Source organism: Podarcis melisellensis, assembly GCF_964234715.1.
Source record: "Podarcis melisellensis genome assembly, chromosome: 3".
NCBI classification, from domain to species: Eukaryota; Metazoa; Chordata; class Lepidosauria; order Squamata; family Lacertidae; genus Podarcis; species Podarcis melisellensis.
Genome location: NC_138530.1, coordinates 22,879,937 through 22,900,574, shown reverse-complemented (window position 1 = coordinate 22,900,574; position 20,638 = coordinate 22,879,937). Strand labels below are relative to the sequence as shown.

At 42.6% G+C, this 20,638-nt stretch overlaps 1 protein-coding gene across 5 annotated transcripts in view; it reads right to left on the bottom strand.

The window, feature by feature from the left end:
• HAAO (3-hydroxyanthranilate 3,4-dioxygenase) overlaps nucleotides 1-18,467 on the bottom strand; it is a 31,762-nt gene extending 13,295 nt beyond the window's left edge. For 2 of the 5 annotated variants that reach the window (XM_081904393.1, XM_081904392.1), the window contains exons 1-9: nucleotides 18,184-18,467; nucleotides 15,663-15,741; nucleotides 15,036-15,119; nucleotides 14,458-14,564; nucleotides 13,143-13,232; nucleotides 12,614-12,657; nucleotides 8,622-8,767; nucleotides 6,640-6,708; nucleotides 4,228-4,310 (exon numbers count right to left, since the gene is read on the bottom strand). In XM_081904393.1, the coding sequence (XP_081760519.1) occupies nucleotides 4,228-4,310; nucleotides 6,640-6,708; nucleotides 8,622-8,767; nucleotides 12,614-12,657; nucleotides 13,143-13,232; nucleotides 14,458-14,564; nucleotides 15,036-15,119; nucleotides 15,663-15,741; nucleotides 18,184-18,266 (785 nt within the window). In that variant the 5' untranslated portion in view covers nucleotides 18,267-18,467. Of the gene's footprint in view, nucleotides 1-1,110; nucleotides 1,367-4,227; nucleotides 4,311-6,639; nucleotides 6,709-8,621; nucleotides 8,768-12,613; nucleotides 12,658-13,142; nucleotides 13,233-14,457; nucleotides 14,565-15,035; nucleotides 15,120-15,662; nucleotides 15,742-18,183 lie in introns of those variants that run through there. The other 3 variants (XM_081904394.1, XM_081904391.1, XM_081904395.1) reach the window with 3 other exon arrangements.
• Nucleotides 18,468-20,638: the final 2,171 nt, after the last annotated feature.

Genomic DNA, 20,638 nt, shown 5'->3' with positions numbered 1-20,638 from the left:
CTGGCCACGTGACCCGGAAGTGTCTTCAGACAGCGCTGGCTCCTGGCCTCTTAAGTGAAATGAGCGCACAACCCTAGAGTCAGACATGATTGGCCCGTACAGGCAGGGGTACCTTTACCTTTACCTTTACCTATATACTGACGCCTGCCAACTTTTAAAATTAAATCTGGTGTTGTGGGTGATGCAAGTCTGTTTAAGAGTTCTGATACTGTGTTATATATAACAACTAGGCATTTGTTTTACAAGACCTCACTCCTAGTGGAACATTGAAATATGTTTTATTTTTTCTTAGGCCACATTCGCACCATGCATTTAAATTACTATGATACCACTTTAAACAGCCATGGCTTCCCCGACCCCTAAAATCTTGGAGTTGTCGTTTATTTTTATTCCATTTTTTTAAAAAAAACATTGTTATCGCTTTCCAAAAATATAAACATTAACAGAACAATTGGTTTCCCCCATTCCCACCACCTCTCCCTGGAACAGAAGACTAATGAGTCAGATTTTCCCATAAGTCCATGGGAATATTTCATAAAGGGGTAACATATTTCAACAAAATTATCCAGATCAGATGCCTTGTTGAGACATGTACTCTCTTCGTTAGTTTCTCAGACAAAGCAATTGTCCATCCCCCCCCATTGTCTGATGTGTAGGTGATCAATTACTTTGCTATGAGTAATTGTGCAGCCACCAGAAGAAAATCAAAAAGTTCCTTGTATAACAAATTAAGTTGAATATCTGTTAATAAGCCTAGGCTTGGATTACATTATATTATATGTCCTGATCCGTGATTTTGCTTATTACTGTACATACTCTTTCCCAGAATGGTTGTAACAGCTCACATGCCCACCACATATGAAAAGTCATATCAGTTGCCCTGTAGTTTATTAAGGGTGCTGAGAGTTGCTTGTAAACTCTCCTATTCCTTCCCAGAGCTACAATTCCAGAGTCGTTTAACAATCAATCCTTCTTCTTAGGGAGCTGTGGCAACTTTAAAAAACTACCATTCCTAGGATTATTTGGGGAAATCTATGACTATTTAAAGTGGTCAAAACAAAAAAAATCCTTCCAGTAGCACCTTAAAGACCAACTAAGTATGACAACTGGTGTCATATAGTTTTAGATGTGTGGATTCAAGATTAATGAATTTCTTCTTCTTCTTCTTCTTCTTCTTCTTCTTCTTCTTCTTCTTCTTCTTCTTCTTCTTCTTCTTCTTCTTCTTCAGATTGCAGTGCTCACATAAAACATTTTATCAGTCTTTTATTAATCAGTCTTGCCAGCAACTCAGGTATAGGGTCTTTTCTGTGCAGGATCCTGAATAATGGAAAGAGCAATGGATCCTTCAGCTCTCTTCCACTGGAACCTTCAAAACAAAACAGAGAATGGGACTGAATGGCAGACATGCACCCCTCCACTGTTCCTGCTGTTTTTTAAAACCTTATCAGTTAATCTTTTCAGATTGACTCTAAGCATTCATTGCCCAATAACATTAAACTCTCCCTTTAGGTTATTCATTGCTTGTTGACAATGCTAGAAGTATTTCTGAGGATGCGGAACACTTTTTATCAAATACCAAATCCTTTCTGCCTCTCACTTCACCTCCTGCTCCTGAATTTAATTACTGGTAACTAGCAGAATGGAAAGAAGTAAAATGGTAGTTTAGGGAAAATGTCATTGCTTAATTGAGCAGTCCGCTATACAGAGGTTGCCAAAATAAGTGGAAGCATTAGATTGTTGTAATGAGACTGGACTGTCATGACTGAGAATGAACATCTCACCAGGGATTTGGGTAGATTAAACATATGGGGGGGATTCAATGCAGTTCATAGCAATGAGACCCTAGGTGTCAATTCCCCATCATAGAGCCAGGCTCTACCAACTTTAAAACATATGGAGTACATTAATTCTAAATAGGAAAGCAATCTATGGTGTGTGGGTCACAAATTATTAGGGCATGGGACAGCCCTAAATTATTAGGGCATGGGACATGCCCTAAATTATTAGGGCATGGCACAACAACCCAACAGCGGGGCATTTTGGTTAACACAAAACCATGTTGCTTGTCACCAGGCAGTTCTGGTGGCCAAGGGTAAGGGAAGATGTACGGGAATATGTACGGGGGTGCGACCACAATGTTTTTATTCCTTCTCGACAGGTCAGCCAAATCTCCGTAGTTAAAACTAAGATCCAAAAGATATTTCAGGACGTGTTTCAAAATTCCTCCAAATCTGAAGGTCCCCACAACTCCAATCTCCTCCTGACCCAAGTCCAGGTCCCAAAGGTCAGTAAATCCCTGCATGAGGGGATCTATCCAACTTTCCTTCTCCAGTCCAAGCAGGGCTCCAATCCTCAAAATCTGACTTTTTCTAGATTCAATCATAAAGGGCATCAACTTATAATCATCAAATTGCCTCTGTAAGGCTGGGGCTCTCTCCCTCTCCACTTGTATTACTTTAGGTTCAACAACAACAACTTTCTCCTTCGCCTTCTCCACAATTTGCCATGTCAAAGTAGATTCCTGTATCGATTCCGGAATAGTTTCTGTATTGATGTTCACTTTTTGTCCCAAATTAGTCACTTTTTGTCCCAAGTTATCAATTTTGATAGTCATCACATCCGTCTTCTTGTGAAGCTGTTCCAATGAATCATTTATCTTACATAATGCAATCACTATGGCTTCTTCTGTTGACATTCTTAACCAATCCAAGGTCAATCCCTGATTCTCACAGTTTTTTTATCTTGCAGCTGGAAATTCCCCCAGCTCAACTCTTGTAACAGTTTCAAAGGCTCCCTCTAGAGGGAAACAGTTTCTATTTGTATCAATCCTTTCAAGCACAGTTCAAGCAATAAAGTTAGTTTCAATTTTCAGTTACTTTTACTCCTTTTTAAACGTAGGAGACAATGGAAACAATGTATTTCTCTTATTTAACTAGCTGTCAACACACATTCTATTCACAGTCAATGAACTTTCCCAAAACGTCAGTCTTACTAGCAGCCCGTTTCCAGGTTCAGAGCGGTGGTAATTTGACTTTCTTCACTCTCTCATGCAGGCTTACACGATCCAAAATTTCCCCCCTCTTCTCCTGCTTCCAAGGGGGGTTTAATGATTTTAGCCGATGGAAATTTAATCCTTTACGGAAGACTTTCCAAGACTTTAGCTTGCAGCCTCTTTGCTTCAATCTATTTACAAAAAAGGGAAGGCGGACTTCCTGTTTGAAACCTCCCCGTTTTGATGCCAAATTAGGACATTTAAAAATCCAATTTTCCGTTCTACTCACGGGTAGTTGTTTAAAATCAAATTGTCCGCAGGAAAAAGTCAGCGCTCTCCGGCAACAGCAATGTGGCTTCACTCCGTGAAAGAAGCAGTCAATTTGAAGCACCGTGCCGCTCACCCCACATCGCTCCGGATCCCCGAAACCGGGTTTCCCCGCGAGTAGGGGAGGCGCAAAAAGTGCCAGCCGAATCCCACGTTCACAGGCTTCTCCCGCCTGTGATTTTTAGTGGGTCTCTGCCTTCGCCGGGCTGGCCAGACCCTGATTTCCACAAAGCAAATTCCTCCCAATCAGAGGAATTCCCCCATTGCCGGAGGCGCCAACCCGGAAGTGCAACTCGAATGTTTTGGCTCCCGAACGCGCAAACCCGGAAGTGAGTGTTCCACTTTGGAAATGTTCTTTGGAACCCAAACATCCAGCATGGGTTCTGTGGCTTCTGATTGGCTGCAGGAGCTTCCTGAAGCCAATCAGAAGCAGCGCCTTGATTTCTGAACATTTTGGAAGTCAAATCGACTTCCGGAACGGATTCCATTCGACTTCCAAGGTACGACTGTACAGGGGAAATAGCCAACAGTGAAACAAATAAATTCTCTGAGAAGGCCTGCTGAAACAAATATCTTTTGGTGTCAAAAATATCAAAATGACAGCACCTGTCTGATTTCAGTAGGCACAGTGTTACAAAATACTGGTGCCACTACACACAAACAAGGGTAGCCAATATGGTGTCCTTCAGATGTTGTTGAACATTGCCCACCAGCCGCAGTCATCATGGTTAGGAAGGATGGGAGCTGTAGTTCAGCAAAATAAATAAATAATGGCTACCCCTGGTGTAGAAACTAAATGAATTTTTCATGAATAGAAAGCAGAAGGAGCAGTGATGTACCAATAGCTGGGTGAGAGGAGGTGGCCATTTGCAAAAGGTGGCCAACCTCACATACTGTTGTATACTTACGCAGTCTGTTCTGGGATGAGAAGGCTGTCTCCATTTGCTAGACACAGGGTATTACTGTCAGCAGTAACAACAGATGTTCCTTCCTGAAAAGGCAGGAACAAAAGACAGGCTTTTAATTCTTCCTGGACTGTCATTAGCAGCCACAAACTAGGAAGTATATCTTAATGAACTAATCAGTCAGTCTAACCAAAGCATCAGTAATCTAGTGATCTGGGAAATAAACAAATCAATTAATTCTGTAAAAGCAGGGCTTGTGACCCAAAACAGTCATTAACAACTATATGCCACAGGCTTGATATATATCCTTGGTTCTCCTCTTTCTGGGACCTGAATAAACTGAATGGTCATTGGGACAAGAACCTAGATTTGGCTAGTGGTGGGAGATGTTTCATTTACTACGGTGTTTCTCACCTTTTTTTCAGTCCATGTCCCCTTTTAGCTAACATAAAAAAAGATGCCACACCCCCTTCAATCCCAGTTCACATAATTATTTAATTTGAATTTTTCACATGGGTTGAAATTTCCTAACTTTAAATTTGTTTACTTATATTGTACATTACCAAAACAAAAAAACAAAAAAATTCCACTCTCACAAACACTCCACACCAAGTTCGTCGTATGCCCCTGTTGGTTGAGAAAAAACTGATTTAGTGCATCACAAGTTGTGCAAACCTTGTATGCAGTGAAAAGGTTCTCCTTTGTTTTGATCAGTTTAGGGCTCATAACTTGCAGGAGACCAATAATGACCAATAATGACCACATTATTGAGACCAATAATGTGAGTCGATGTAGAAATTTGGGGAAAAGCTGTTCACTTCTCCCTGGAATTCTGTAATGATAGCTGATCTTTTCATTTGTGGAACTATTTGATTTCAAACAAACAAACAAACAAACAAACAAACTGAGTGAGGCTTAACCTCCACAGTAAAGCCAACAGAAAAACTCCCCTGCTACCCAGTACAGATGCACTGTGAGGAGCAGCAATCAGACTGAGTTTTGCAGCCCACAGCTCCACATAATGAAGCTGTCTTGAGGCAACCCACCAACTAAGCTAGCAGTGTGCTGAAAGATATGTCAGCCTGAAAATACGCCACTTGGTTGTTCGAAGTATTTTTTCAGTCTTCTCATCAGATCCTTGAAATACTTTCCAAGACCTGAAAAGTTGCTCACCAAGCCAACAGGGACTAGACTGACATTGTGTTGTTGTTTAGTCGTGTCCGACTCTTCGTGACCCCATGGACCAGAGCGCGCCAGGCACTCCTGTCTTCCACTGCCTCCCGCAATTTGGTCAAAAACATGCTGGTAGCTTCGAGAACACGGTCCAACCATCTCGGCCTCTGTCATCCCCTTCTCCTAGCGCCCTCCATCTTTCCCAGCATCAGGGTCTTTTCCAGGGAGTCTTCTCTTCTCATGAGGTGGCCACAGTATTGGAGCCTCAGCTTCACGATCTGTACTTCCAGTGAGCAATCAGGATTTCCTTCAGAATGGATAGGTTTGATCTTCTTGCAGCCCATGGGACTCTCAAGAGTCTCCTTCAGACTGACATTACTTCAAGGAAAACCATGAATACGCTACTAAAAAGGGCTCATGTCTGTCTTGTAAGAATGATGAGCCATTTCATTCCTGTGAGGACTAATGGAGGTCTTGCATGAACAGAACTTTTCAAATGAGCAGGTAGGGAGAATGCTTTAACACTCAGGTTGTGCTTGTGGGCTGCCAATGGGACATCTGGGCTATATGGACTTTTGACCAGATCCAGCAATAATCATCTTCTATTCTTAAACTAAAGCACAGCCAGCATCAACAGTAGACTGGGTTCAGAGACTGCTGAGGAACCCATGGGTGAACCCCACTGCCTCAGTCCAACTGCAGCGATGACAAGGGTGTCCCAGCATCATCTGTAACCCCTGAAGTGAAAGACTTTTCTCCTGAGCCAGAGTCGAACCCACAGCTGGATCCTATGCCCATGGAGGCTTCACCCAGTGGGGCAGAGCAGCTACGCTTGCTTTCTGACAAGTGTGTTGTTATTGCTTGCCAGGAGGAAAACGGGCAAGGCTGTGGGGTAGGGTTGGGGGAGACATGGCCAAACACTGGATTGGCTTTGCAGCATGCCAGCCTCTATGCCACCTTGCTGCTCTCCCTCCAGATAAGCAACGGGCTACCCCAGAAGCTACCATAGCAGTTCTGTCCTACCTGTTGAGCCACTTCTGATCAGTGCACACACCTCATTTATTTCCATTGCTTGTTCGATGGAAGAATTATTGCCAGTGCGGAAACACCGGCTCCCTCAGCCTGAAGTGAGATCAGCGCTGCACCCCATTGTCACCTTTGAGTGAACTTAACCGTCCAGGCGTCCTTTACCTTTTTACCCTACTTACATAATTAGTGCGAAATGGAACTAGCATCACATACCAGCTGCCATAGCCATACATCTGCATTCTTTCCTCCCTCTTTGCTTATTCCTGGTCCAAAAATTATAACCTGGGCAACAAACCAAGAAAATGCAATGTGTTACCATGGGAAATATTTGTGTCAAAGTAAAATTATTTAACGGGACGCAGGTGGCGCTGTGGGTTAAAGCCTCAGCGCCTAGGACTTGCCGATTGAAAGGTCGGTGGTTCGAATCCCTGCGGCGGGGTGCGCTCCCGCTGCTCGGTCCCAGCGCCTGCCAACCTAGCAGTTCGAAAGCACCTCCGGGTGCAAGTAGATAAATAGGGACCGCTTACCAGCAGGAAGGTAAACGGCATTCCGTGTGCTGCACTGGCTCGCCAGATGCAGCTTTGTCACGCTGGCCACGTGACCCGGAAGTGTCTCCGGACAGCGCTGGCCCCTGGCCTCTTGAGTGAGATGGCGCACAACCCCAGAGTCTGTCAAGACTGGCCCGTACGGGCAGAGGTACCTTTACCTTTACCTTTTAAAATTATTTAACAGAAATTGTGAGAAGATGCATTAACCTTGCCAAAGGCCTTGTATACCAGAATGTAAAAACAAAATGTAACAGATCACATCTACACATTTCTCTCTCTTTACCTCTATGGTCTTTGCCCCTGTACTCTTCTGATCCTCCCACTAATAGCTTTGTGCTTTTATCCATAGCGCACACCACTCTTGGGACAGACAGTGTGTTTTCCTTTCTCCAGAGGCTTGCACTTGAACTTAATGGGAATCTTTTTCTGGACTTCAAACAGCTGTGATTCCTCATTTATTTTTCTCTTCTCATTCCTCTAAATCCCTGTTTAGCAGTTAGGGGCAGATCCCAATGGTTAACCTTGCTGGCACTGGTTTTTGTAGCAATGTTCTGCACATCTTGTCCCAGCTCCTGGAGCCTATGGGCACTTGGTTTTAATGATTTACTGCTTTTGTAAGTTGATTATGGTCACTTTTGTGAGGAAAGCAACATCATCAATAGAAGATGCATCCATGTGGGGGATTTTTCCGACATTGTAAACCACCTCCAATCAGACTTGATTATTAGAGGTAAATAGTAATAATGATAATAATTTTATTATTTGTATCCCACCTATCTGGCTGGGTTTCCCCAGCCACTCTGGGTGGCTTCCAACAAATAAAAAATCATAATAAAACATCAAACATTAAAAAATTCGCTAAACAGGGCTGCCTTCAGATGTCTTCTAAAAGTTGTATAGTTATTTATCTCCTTGACATCTGATTGGAGGATGTTCCACATGGAGAGAGCCACTACTGAGAAGGCCCTCTGTCTGGTTCCCTGTAACCTCATTTCTTGCAGTGAGGGAACCACCAGAAGACCATCAGAGCTGAACCTCAATATCTGGGCACAACGATGGGGCTGAGATGCTCCTTCAGGAATACAGGGCCAAGGCTGTTTAGGTCTTTAAAGGTAAGCACCAACACTTTGAATAAGTTATATAAATAGCTATTTTTATTTATGTTTAATGTTAACTGAAAAGGCACAACCGGTCTCTTCACATTTAACGTCACTTGTTTGGTCTCTTGATGACTAAATCAGTGTTCCTCAGAAGTACTGGTGTAAATCAGTTTGTGTATTAGCAGGAATCTGTATAGCTCCCTAGAACGGCTGTTGGACATACAACTGCTATAGAGTTTCTCCTGGTTCAGGGTTTGGGAACCTGCAGTCTTCCAGACATGGCTTGACTACAGCTGCCTTCATCTACTGGGAGTCCAACAGAGATTGGGCAGAGATTCCTCATCCTTGTCCAAGGCCAATAGAAGAGAGAGAATGGACATCTTCAGGCTAGATTATCCTTGAGGAACATTGCATATCCTTTATTCCCTGCCCCTGAATAAGATACAAAATAAGATACAAAAAACACTTCTACACAGGAGGCTGCCTGTTCACTTGAAAAAATAATTCACTCAACTCCTCCTTTTCAAAGTATTCATGTTTTTTCTACCTCAGTTTCAGAGCTGTCTCCAAAAAGTCTGAAGGATTTCTTCTGATCTATCTCTTCACGATGATCATTCAGCCAGCCTTGAAAGGAAAAAGGATCCATGACCTTGGCTTCGTTTAAGGGGAAAGGCATTTCTTTCAAAAGTTCATCTGAAAACAAAGAAAATCTAGAGGTAGAAAAGATAGATATATATATATTTCTGATTGCTTTACAAGCGGTGACAGGTGTTTGCCCATCAGAAAGCTTATTGCAAGAACATGTGATATTGTCATATTAATGCTTGGTGTTTCATATGGATAGAAAAGGACAAGGGCCAAATTTCAAATTATCTAACAGTCCACGACAGCTTCTCCTACTTCTCCTGCCCTTCACCAGCTTCTTTAAACCTGCTGCCCATTGGGTCTTTCAACTCCTGCTTTGTCATAAATAGAGACAACATTAAGCAGACACGTTTACTGCCACTACTCATTACCTTCGTACTGTGTGTTCAAATGCCTTCTAGGGATTCTCTTGGCCAATATGGAGCAAAACTGATTATGCAGGACTTCCAAATTTACTACCCTGCATTTCCTGATTGTTTTGAAACAGTCTGAAACACACTCTGCCCTTTCAAATCCTGCTCTGAGGTTCACAGTTCTGCACCCTGTGAAATTAACTTCAGTCTCTTAACTACATGCAAAGGTGAAATCTTCACCCACACTCCCATTTTCTTCTCCGAAAGCCACACGGTACTCTCAAAACACATCTCTGGGGTGCTTTTTCGGTAATGGTCCAAATAAGATGCAGAAAAATGCAACGTCTCTCTGTGGTATCCCAAGTAGTTATGAAGCACATTAGGTAAGCATCAGTAGTATAGTCAGCCAGGGGTCGTGGAATTGTGTTCATTTGGTCTACTTTAAAACCTTCCTGTATCCTGTATAATTGTTTTTGCAGATCAGGTTTAGATGTGAAGAAAAAAAAATGTACTGCACTGGGAATAGCAAAGACATGGCACCAAAATTTATAGTTTTTTTAAAAAACCCAAACAGATCAGAAACTTCTTAAAACTCTGCAGATCTCTGGCAAGAAAATGCTATTCCTGGTAACTGGCCTCTAAGGTCTTTTAATTTTAAAAACCCTCAGGCCAACACTTCATGCATGGTGGAGCAGCACAAGCTGGGCAGCTTCTCCCCAACACCTGCCTTCCCAATGCCCAGAGTCACTGTTAGTTCTGGGTAAGGAAGAGGCTTAGCAGAGGTAGACCAGTGCTCCTGTCATCATGTTTGCACCACACTGAACTCCCTACCCTACCCTGTGTCTCACCTTTCCTCCTCTCAGGAATGCTCAGCATTGGGAATGCAGGTGAGCAACGTTGCCCTGCCTACCCCAACCCCTCTGATGGCTCCTGCATCTAGTGGTGTCTTATAAGTAGAGATGGAGAAGAAATTCAGTTTAGTGAGGACTTGCAATGCGAACCTACCTGATTGGAAGTTCCTGAAACAACTTGCAAATCTTCAGGATTTGTACTTCTCTACATTTTACAATGCAGTTCCCCAACCAAACGACGCATACAAAAATGTGTATATTAAAGTGTGCATCAAAAGGCATATGTTCCTGAAAGCAACATATAAAATGCAAAATTGCTTTGCCAAAAAAAAAAATGTGTATGCCAGGCAAAATTGCAGATTAAAGGAGGAAATTTCACTAAAATGCTGACGAATTTTCAGGGAATTTTTATTTTAAAAAAACACAGAAAAAAATGAGAAACTGAAACAAAAAAGGGGCAGATTCACCCACCCTTATTCCAGGAACTTGTCATGTACATTAACATCCTTGCACAGCAAGGATGACTGCACTTAACTAAATGAACAATTGATGCAGAAAACAGATCACAAAGATGATGGTTTTATTCTTGCATCAACCAGCTATTTTTCTTGCATTTCCCTCCTAACTTTCATTCAAGGCTGCCCAGAGCAGCTTAAACCTTTCTCTTTCTCCTCCTCTCCTCCATCATTTTAACTCCATAGCAATCCTGCTTGGGTTGAGAGATAGTGAACTCACATGATAACATCCCAGGGTATAAAATGAATGGATGGCATGCATGACATGAGGTCACTTCTACTCAATCTTTAAAGAAGGCGATTAAATCTGTGTGTCACTCCCATTTTGGTGGCAGCCAAATGATTACCACTAGTTCTAGTGTAGCACCCAGTTAGGGGTGAACTAGGAATGGGGATCCCATGGCTTTCCAGATGTTTTGCTGAACTACAGCTCACATCATCCCTGAGCTTGCTGGTTGGGGGCTGATGGGAACCAGAGGACAACAACATATGGGAGGCTCACAGCTTCTCCATCCCTGGGATAGTAAGGTAAAGGGATGTCTGACCATTAGGTCCAGTAGTGACCGACTCTGGGGTTGCGGTGCTCATCTCACTTTATTGGCCGAGGGAGCCGGCGTACAGCTTCCAGCATGACTAAGTTGCTTCTGGTGAACCAGAGCAGTGCACGGAAACGCCGTTTACCTTCCTGCCGGAGCAGTACCTATTTATCTACTTGCACTTTGATGTGCTTTCGAACTGCTAGGTTGGCAGGAGCAGAGACCCAGCAACGGGAGCTCACCCTGTCGCAGGGATTCAAACCGCCGACCTTCTAATCGGCAAGTCCTAGGCTCTGTGGTTTAACCCACAGCGCCACCCGTGTCCTCCTGGGATAAAAGGTAAAGGTACCCCTGCCCATCAGGGCCAGTCGTGACCGACTCTAGGGTTGCGCGCTCATCTCGCTCAAGAGGCCGGGAGCTGGTGCTGTCCGAAGACACTTCCGGGTCACGTGGCCAGCGTGACGAAGCTGCATCTGGTGAGCCAGCACCAGCGCCGCACACGGAAATGCCGTTTACCTTCCAGCTATAAAGTGGTCCCTATTTATCTACTTGCACTTAGGGGTGCTTTCGAACTGCTAGGTTGACAGGAGCTGGGACCAAACAACGGGAGCTCACCCCGCTGCGGGGATTTGAACCACCAACCTTACGATCAGCAAGTCCTAGGCATTGAGGTTTTACCCACAGCGCCACCCACGTCCCATGTTCCCCTGGGATAAACCACTGTAAAACCCAATGCCTGTTGCTAAAATGCAATTATAGCATTTGCCGTTTTTTAATCTACTCTGTCTGTTGTGTTAAGCTTAAGAGACAAACTGGCTTCAAGTAGTCTAGCTTCTTTGTATCTAGAAATAAACACAAGTGGTTTTGTTATTGTTAATATAATAGAGGAGAGAGAAATACTCTCATAAGAGTTTTAAGGGGGGTGGGAATAAGCACCTTAGATAAAACTCAATAGCTCATCTTTTGCTTTGTAATACTCTTAACATGGAAGCCGCTCCGTGGGGCCGTGTGCAAACAATCATCCCTAAAAGCTCTCCTAATATTTCACCATGGGAATTGAACTGAACCACCATGAACATTTGCACAAGTTTATTGAAGCTGTCAGAGGAAGCACAAACACTCCAGACCAAAGTATTCCTCTTTCTTGTGAAAAGCTTTGTTAGAAAGCTATGTATTTTAATTTTTGAGATCCTGAAAAGCTCAGAGAAAGCTAGGCAATAAATCCATCACCCTGTTGTTTCTACCCTTTAATTCTGGCAGAGTCTCAGTTAAGAGAAAAAGAGAGAAGAAAGTTAACATTTCTCCTGCAGAAGTTATTTCATTTGGAGCAGAGTTTAAAGAGAGACGGTGGTTCTGTACATACCATACATTTAAATCACATCCACCACCATCCCCAAATCCTGGAAACTGTTAAGGATGCTGAGATTGGGAATAGTAGTTCTGTGAGTGGTAAACTACAATTCCCAGGATTCCCAAGGTCTGTGTGCTTTGAATGTGTCATGTGTGCACAGCCAGTACAGCCAGTAATAATAGGGTTGTTGTTTTTTGCTGTTAATTAAGCTTTCCTTAAGGGGGAAAAAACCACCCATATTATTGCTTGTTGAATAATTGCTTTGATTCTGAAATAAGTTTATATTACCTGGATTGGGTTTTCCAGTCTGATACTGCCTTGAGCTGAAAAACCTGGAATGGCAAATGTTAAAGGAGTAAAACTTTTCAGACTAATACAGGTAACCAAATTGTATGTCTGGGCGACATTACAAATGCATTCTTGCTTTCCCACTCCCTCTGCGAAAAGTGAAGCTACAGGGAACTAGGCAGAGAGCCTTCTCAGTAGTGGCACCTGCCCTGTGGAAAGCCCTCCCAACAGACGTCAAACAGATAAACAACTATTTGACTTTCATTAGACATCTGAAGGCAGCCCTGTTCAGGGAAGTTTTTAATGGCTGGTATTTCATTGTGTTTTTAGTGTTTTGTTGGAAGCTGCCCGGAGTGGCTGGGGCAACCCAGTAGGATAGTTAGATGAGCAGCAAATAATAATAATAATAATAATAATAATAATAATAATAATAATAATAATACAACTTGGGCCCATTAATTTCAGTGGGTCAGCTCTGAATAAAAGTTATTTGGATACAACACGATGCAATAAAATGGAGAAGACTTACTCTTGGATTATTGGGATAAGTTGTGTGCCAAGGTCTTCACAGTAAAACCATCTCTCAAAAAGGACATTGGTTGATTCTCCAACGTAGTATCTGACAAAAGGGTGGGGGAGGAACTGCATTAAGTGGCTGTATCATATAAAATGGAAGGCTGTGTTATTTTACTCTCTAAATGCGTTTCAAAATATTATGCACTGGTTAAAAACAAATAAACGTTTAATGGTTTGATTTGAACTTATCTGCACTGGGTAGGAAAATAAAATTCGGCACCACTGAGAATCTTGAAATCTGATTTCAGCTTAGATTGGACTTTAGTTAATTCAAATACATTGCAGCGCATCCTTGTCATTAAGCACAGTATTGTCTGCAGTGATGGGCAGAAGATCTCCAGGATTTGAAACTGAGGACATTTCTAGCCCAACCTTGAGACACCAGACCTTCTGTGTGCAAATATGTCCCATCCCACTGACTCTTTCCTCAATACGTTATTTACTACACATTGCATACTTGTTGGCATCCATCTGTCTAGAGAGACAGTGCAGTGTGCCTCCAGGGGTGAAGTCAAACCGCTGCTTTATCAGCACTGAAGTGAGCTCCATGGGATGTGTAGGATGTTACAGGAGGGGTAGTACCTATGGAGGGGGAGACACACATGCATTGTGCTCCTTATGGGCTAGTTTGTCCCACTTTGGTCTCCATCCTACACTCAGATCTCACCTGTGACTCCTAGAAGCTGCCAGCATGCGACAGCGGCCACACCAGCTAAACCAGGTGAGGGTAGTTGATGGGTCTCATACCCTCAGTGAGTTAGGGACTCCCCCCTGAATGTGTAGACAGGCTCTGCGACCAATGGAGGGTTCAATGTACAAGAAGGTGGTTTCTGCATGGGCTGTAGAAGGAAGTGAGGAGCAGATGGGCTGGGGAAGTGACCCATCGAGGAGAAGGAATACTCTGATCCTAAACCTTCGTTGCCTTGTGGGATATGGTTGGGAGAAGAAAATGCTAAGGAGTAAACCCTACACAAACCCAGAGTGAAGGCCCTAAGACAGTTGGATGGCACCTTGTACGCCTCCTTTTGGTAACTCCAGCAGCCAAGCATATTGCTCTACTTTCCTTTGGACCACATCAGTGAGGCCGAAAGGGGGGTCTTATCATCTGGGCAGCCTAGGACCTCCATACACACTGCCCAGGTTTGTGCCCCGGGGAGGTTACATATTGCATAAGTACTATATTTATACTACAGTATTTGTATGCCACTTTTTTTGAACCAAAATTGTTCTCAAAGTTGCTCAAGGTAATAGAGAAGATTATATTTCACCTGAGTCCATCGGTTTCAGTCTTTAATCTTTTCCTCTCAATAACCAATCCCACAGTGTTTGCGAATCTCTGAGGGGAATGTGGTATCCTGGCTGGTAGGAGGAACATCTGCTCAGAAAAAGAAAGAAAGGAAGTTGAAACAGTTGCCATAGTTCATGGCAGGAGTGGGGAACCTCAGGCTTGGGGGCCAAATCCTGCTCTATCTGGCCCTCAGAATTCCCCTCAGGCCATACACTGGCCTTGTTTCACCCCCTGAATGTTTTCTGGCTGGAACGTGTCCTTGAACTCTGATAATACCTCTTGCTTGTCTGGATGGAGGATACAGAGGTTGTATTGGAGAAATGATGGAGGGTATGCTATACACATGATAAGGGAGGACTTCAGGTGCATCCAGAGCTCATTCTGTTTGCTTGTTTTTCTTTTCATGCAAACGTTCCTATAGCTGAAGAGGTAAGCCACAAGTCAATGGAAAAGGTGGCTTGTTTCTTCAGCAGAGAGAACTATGACAAATACACCCTTGCTTTATGTGCATATTTCCCCCACCCATTTTCCATTAACCATTTACAAGGCTATGTTTACCTCTCCTTCTTTAATGTAGATATCCTTGTGTTTTCCATTCTCTATTATCTTCAGGCACATATCTCCTTCTAGCTGGTAGAACAACTACAGTGTAGGAGAGGGGAAAACTTAATTTAAAGTATGCATATCACAATGCCATATGTACAGTCTGCAAGGGATTCATGTATATTCCAGCGCCCGCACAATCAGTTTTGGAAAACTGAACTGTGGTTTTAAAAATTCAATATGAGGGAATATGCTGACATCTATTGGATACATGGAAAACTGCAAGCTATAAATGCTAAGATCAGGCATAGGCAAACTCGGCCCTCCAGATGTTTTGGGACTACGATTCCCATCATCCCTGACCACTGGTCCTGTTTGCTAGGGATGATGGGAGTTGTCGTCCCAAAACATCTGGAAGGCCAAGTTTGCCTATGCCTGGGCTAAGATGCTCGCTTTAAAAAAAATAGCTTAATGATAACAGTCCCCTATTCCTCTATCAGTCCTAGCCAGAGTAGCCAATGATCAAGCATGATGGAAGTAGTAGTCCAACAACATCTAGAGGGCATTGCGTCATAGATAGTGCAAGCCTATGTAAGGACATTGTACCCAAATCACTAAATGAAAGACTTCCCAATGGGTTACCTCTTCTCCTTCTTCAATATGATAATCCTTCCTTTGGTTTGGCCCACCAACAAACATTACATTGAGCTGATAGCGGTGCCTGCAGGGTAATAAAAATACCAATTTTTAACAGAAACCTATGATAAGTTAAGGCATAAAAGGATAAAAGAGTAAAGACTCTTCAAACCAGCATTTTTGTATGCAACCTTGCCTATTTGCACAATATTGCATGGCCGGCTTCCCTGAATAGCATATCCACATGCTATTTTCATTGACAGGTGCACTTTTATGCAATTTACTTGGTCAACAAACTACACTGCAAAATTTGGAGAAGTTCAAATTTCAAAGGATGCTCGTGTATTGTTTCAAATGGTGTAAATTAGTGAGTTTCACCTCTACATGAGAAATGAATCAAATTTCTCCCACATTCCTGCTTTCTAACATTCAGAGAGGGAGCTTGCAAAATTATGAATCCAGTGAGAGCTGAGTTGTACTTTGAAGTTTTCACCATCCCTCTCCCCAAGCACTGTGATTGGATAGTGTTCAGTGAGACTTTAGCCCTCTCTGGGTTGGGAGATAGAGCTCTCAATGAGCAAAGTCCAACTTCCCAAACTGGCATCCACCTAATATGGTGTTTTGCAACACTGGGGGGGGGGATGGGGGGGCAGCCAGCTAAGCTTAGACAGAGTTCCAAGCTCCAAACAGGCTCAAATCACTCCCAATTTACTCAGAGCAAGTCAGAGCAAGTTGGAGTGGCCTCAATTCAATTCAGATTCAAGCTGAATCTTCCCGAATCTTCCTGCATCAGTGGGATTCAGCCGAAGTGGTTGCACAGCCCACCTCTGAGCTATCCTAAAATTGTTGTTGCACTTTGATGATGATAATAATTACTATTATTATTTATTATTTATACCCCGCCCATCTGGCTGAGTTTCCCCAGCCACTCTGGGCGGCTTCCAATCAAGTATTAAAAACATACAGCATTAAATATTAAAAACTTCCCTAAACAGGGCTGCCTTCAGATGTCTTTTAAAGAGAAGATAGCTGATTATTTCCTTCCCATCTGAAGGGAGGGCGTTCTACAGGGTGGGCGCCACTACCGAGAAGGCCCTCTGTCTGGTTTCCTGTAACCTCACATCTCGCAATGAGGGAACCGCCAGAAGGGCCTCGCGCTGGATCTCAGTGTCCAGGTTGAATGATGGGGGTGGAAATGCTCCTTCAGGTATATGTTATTTCCCACCCTCTTGGTGCCTAGAAAACTCAAACATGTTTTCCAGTTACTGTATATGACTTGCTTCTTCAAAGCCTGGAGTTCTTCTCAAAACCGCCTTGGTCCAGTATATCTGAAGGAGCGTCTCCACCCCCATTGTTCTGCCCAGACACTGAGGTCCAGTGCCGAGGGCCTTCTGGCGGTTCCCTCACTGTGAGAAGCCAAGTTACGGAGAACCAGGCAGAGGGCCTTCTTGGTAGTGGCACCCGCCCTGTGGAATGCCCTCCCACCAGATGTCAAAGAGAAGAACAACTACCAGACTTTTAGAAGACATCTGTTTAGGGAAACTTTTAATGTTTGATGCATTACTGTATTTTAATATTTTGTTGGAAGCCGCCCAGAGTGGCTGGGGAAGCCCAGCCAGATGGGCGGGGTATAAATAAATTATTATTATTATTATTATTATTATTATTATTATTATTATTATTATTATTATTATTATTCTGAACCTGTGTTTTATTTTAAGGTGTGAAAAATACTATTTGTGGAGTGTTGTACACTCTTACAACCTGCTGTCCACAGGCATACAACAAGTTTATTATCAGTGCATCTGTGAATGCCACAAAGACTACAAAGCATGTTTATTATCAAGAACTACTGTTTACTTAATGTTGACAACTATGGCTTTTAATCTGCAAAACAGCCTTTAGGTTTGATTGCTTCTGTTTCGGCCAGACATTGAAGACCTTTGACAGACATATACAGTATTTCACTCAAAGACCACAGGGAGCTGCCTTGTACCAAATCAGACCACTCAGTACTGTCTACACTGACTGGAAGTGGTCCTCCAGGGTTTCAGACAGAGGAATCTCCCAGTGTTACCTGAAGATGCCAGGCGCTGCACCTGGAACTCTTGGTATGCAAAGCTTTGCTGCTCTACTGAGCCGTGACTCTCCTCTCCTCTTTGATTTGCATAAGAATTGAAAACGAAGCATAGAACAGCGAATTATAGAATCATAGAATCTTAGAGTTGGAAGGGACCCCACGGGTCATCTAGTCCAACCCCCTGCAATGCTGGAATCTCAGCTAAAGCATCCATGACAGATGGCCATCCAACCTCTGCTTAAAAACCTCCAAGAAAGGAGAATTCACCGCCTCTCGTGGGAGTTTGTTCCACTGCCGAACCGCTCTTACTGTCAGAAGTTTTTCATTATGTTTTGTCAGAATCTCCTTTCTTGTAAGCCATTTCATTGAGTCCGACCCTCAAGAGAAGGAGAAAATTCTGCACATGTTCCATTAATAAAAAAACCACACACAAACCTATTAACTTACATGAGCTTATTGCATACTGGAGGCAAGAAGACAGCTCTGTTTTCTTCTAGCCATTTCTTTACGTTCACAAGCATCTTCTCCATGACTCTTGATAGCAAAGTGCGCCAAAGGAAGGAAATGAGTTTGCACAGCTCAATACATCATGCCTACTAAGTTTTGCACAACCTCCGTGAGCTGCTATACGTGGTTCTAAGCTACTTTGGAGCGACAGTGTCTGCTCTAACTGTACCCGCTTCTCAACAGAATGCCAGATCTCTCTGTGTTCAATCTTCCAAAGGTCTCTTTGTTGAAGAAAGGGTATCTCGGTAGCTTAGCCAATGATCAACTTGTGCAGGGATAAAGTACACAGAAAGCTGCTTCCTTTTCAAAAGCTTGCACAGTCATGGTAAAAGTGATGTGCCAGCCATGTGTGTGTGTTTTCTCTGAAGGCTGCTCTGCAAACCGGTCCTGCTGAATTAGCCTGATAGTCCATTTGGCTCAACATCCTTTTCTCACAGTGGCCAACCTGATGTCTATGGGAAGCTCAACAGCAGAACCCAAACTCAACAGCAATTTCCCCACTTGTGGTCCCCAGCAATTGGAATTCAGAGGCACACTGTCTCTGCCAATGGATGAAGAATATAGCCATGTTGTATTGCGTTTTTACTAATTTTTGTTGGGAGCCACCCAGAGTGGCTGGGGCATATTATTATTAGTAGTAGTAGTCACTGATAGCTTTTTATCACCCTCTTTGTCCTCTATGCGTGATATGTGAGAGTGAGCATCTATCCTATGTGTAACATACAAATGCGACAACACAGATGACAGTTTTCAAAGTGCCACAGGACTCTTATTATTTTCCTCTCCCCCCCTTTTTCTTCTTGATTAACTCTTTGGAACTTTTACGTTGTCAAGGGAGGTTGAATGCATGCAAGTTGCAACGTTTTGTCGGGCCTAATAAAGGTATGACTTGATTGTGGACTTTGGATTTATTATTTTTCTTAATACTCTCCTTTTTTATATGCGAGAGAGAGCAGAATTAAAAACACAAAACATACAACCAATTCCCCTTAATATATAAAGGAGAACAGGGGTGAGAAAGAAACTCAAGGATCCAGCACCATTTGGAGTCTTTATAACCTGATCAATTTCCATCCCAACTGGTTGCTGGAATAGCTCAGTCTGCAGAGCACAAGACTCTTAATCTCGGGGATGTGGGTTTAAGCCCCACGTTGGGCAAAAGACGTTGGGTTGGACTAGATGATCCTCGAGGTCCCTACCAACTCTATGAAGCATGATAAGAACTTTATAGTTTATATGGTAACTCTGTAGCTACTATATTGGTTTGCTTCCTGCCTATCGCCTTTTCATTTTGTTCCAGGGTCTTTCAGTTCTATAAGCCTGAGAGTAGCCACTGTTTGGGTGGGCTTTTTTATTATTGATCTGAAAGCCACTCTTGGCTTATTTTTACTGATCAGCAAGCCACTCTGTAAGCCTAAAGAGGAGCACAAAATGCTTTAAGTAAATAAAGAATTGATTCTGGTTACTCTGCTGATGCCACAGTCCAAGGCCTTGCTCTCATTTGCCTGCACTGATGAGATAATGAATGAATGACTGGACTGCCTGGCAAGTGGACTCAAATCAATACTAAAAGATACTATTAATCAATCGGGCTTTCTACCAAACAGACATATGAAAACATTGATTTAATTGAATATTTGGAATAAAGACCTAGCAAAAAAGTAGCATTTATGCTAATAGACGCCGAAAAGGCCTTTGATAACCTATCTTGGGCCTTTCTGCAAAAAACTATAGAACGATCAGCTTTTGGAGAAAAATTCTGTAGAGGTGTCAAAGCAATATATAAAGAACAAGCCAGTTTAACAGTAAACAACACCAAGACCGATATTACAAAAATTGAGGACACTAGGCAGGGTTGTCCACTTTCGCCCTTGTTATTCATTTTAACTCTCAAAATTTTAAATTCAGAATGAAGAAATGAAGATGAAATAAAAGGGATTACACTTGGGGAAAAGATATTTAAAATCAAGGCATTTGCGGATGACATCATTTTAACGATTGAAGAACCAGAAACAAGTGTCCCAAAAGCAATAGAGAAAATTCTAGAATTTAGCTGTGTATCAGGATTTAAGTAGAATATGACAAAGACAAAGTTAATGGTGAAAAACATGCAAGAGCAGGAACAAAAAGATCTACAGGGAAATAAAAAATTGCAAATTGTGAAAAAGGCAAAATATTTAGGTATAGAATTAACCATGAGAAATATCAATTTATTTGAAAATAATTATAATAAGGTTTGGAAAGAAACAAAAAAGGATTTTGAAACTTGGAGCAGATTAAAATTATCAATAGGAGGAAGAGTTTCCATAATGAAAATGAATGTCCTTCCCAAAATGCTCCATCTCTTTCAAACAATTCCCATAATATCTAGAGAAACATGTTTTGAGGAATGGAG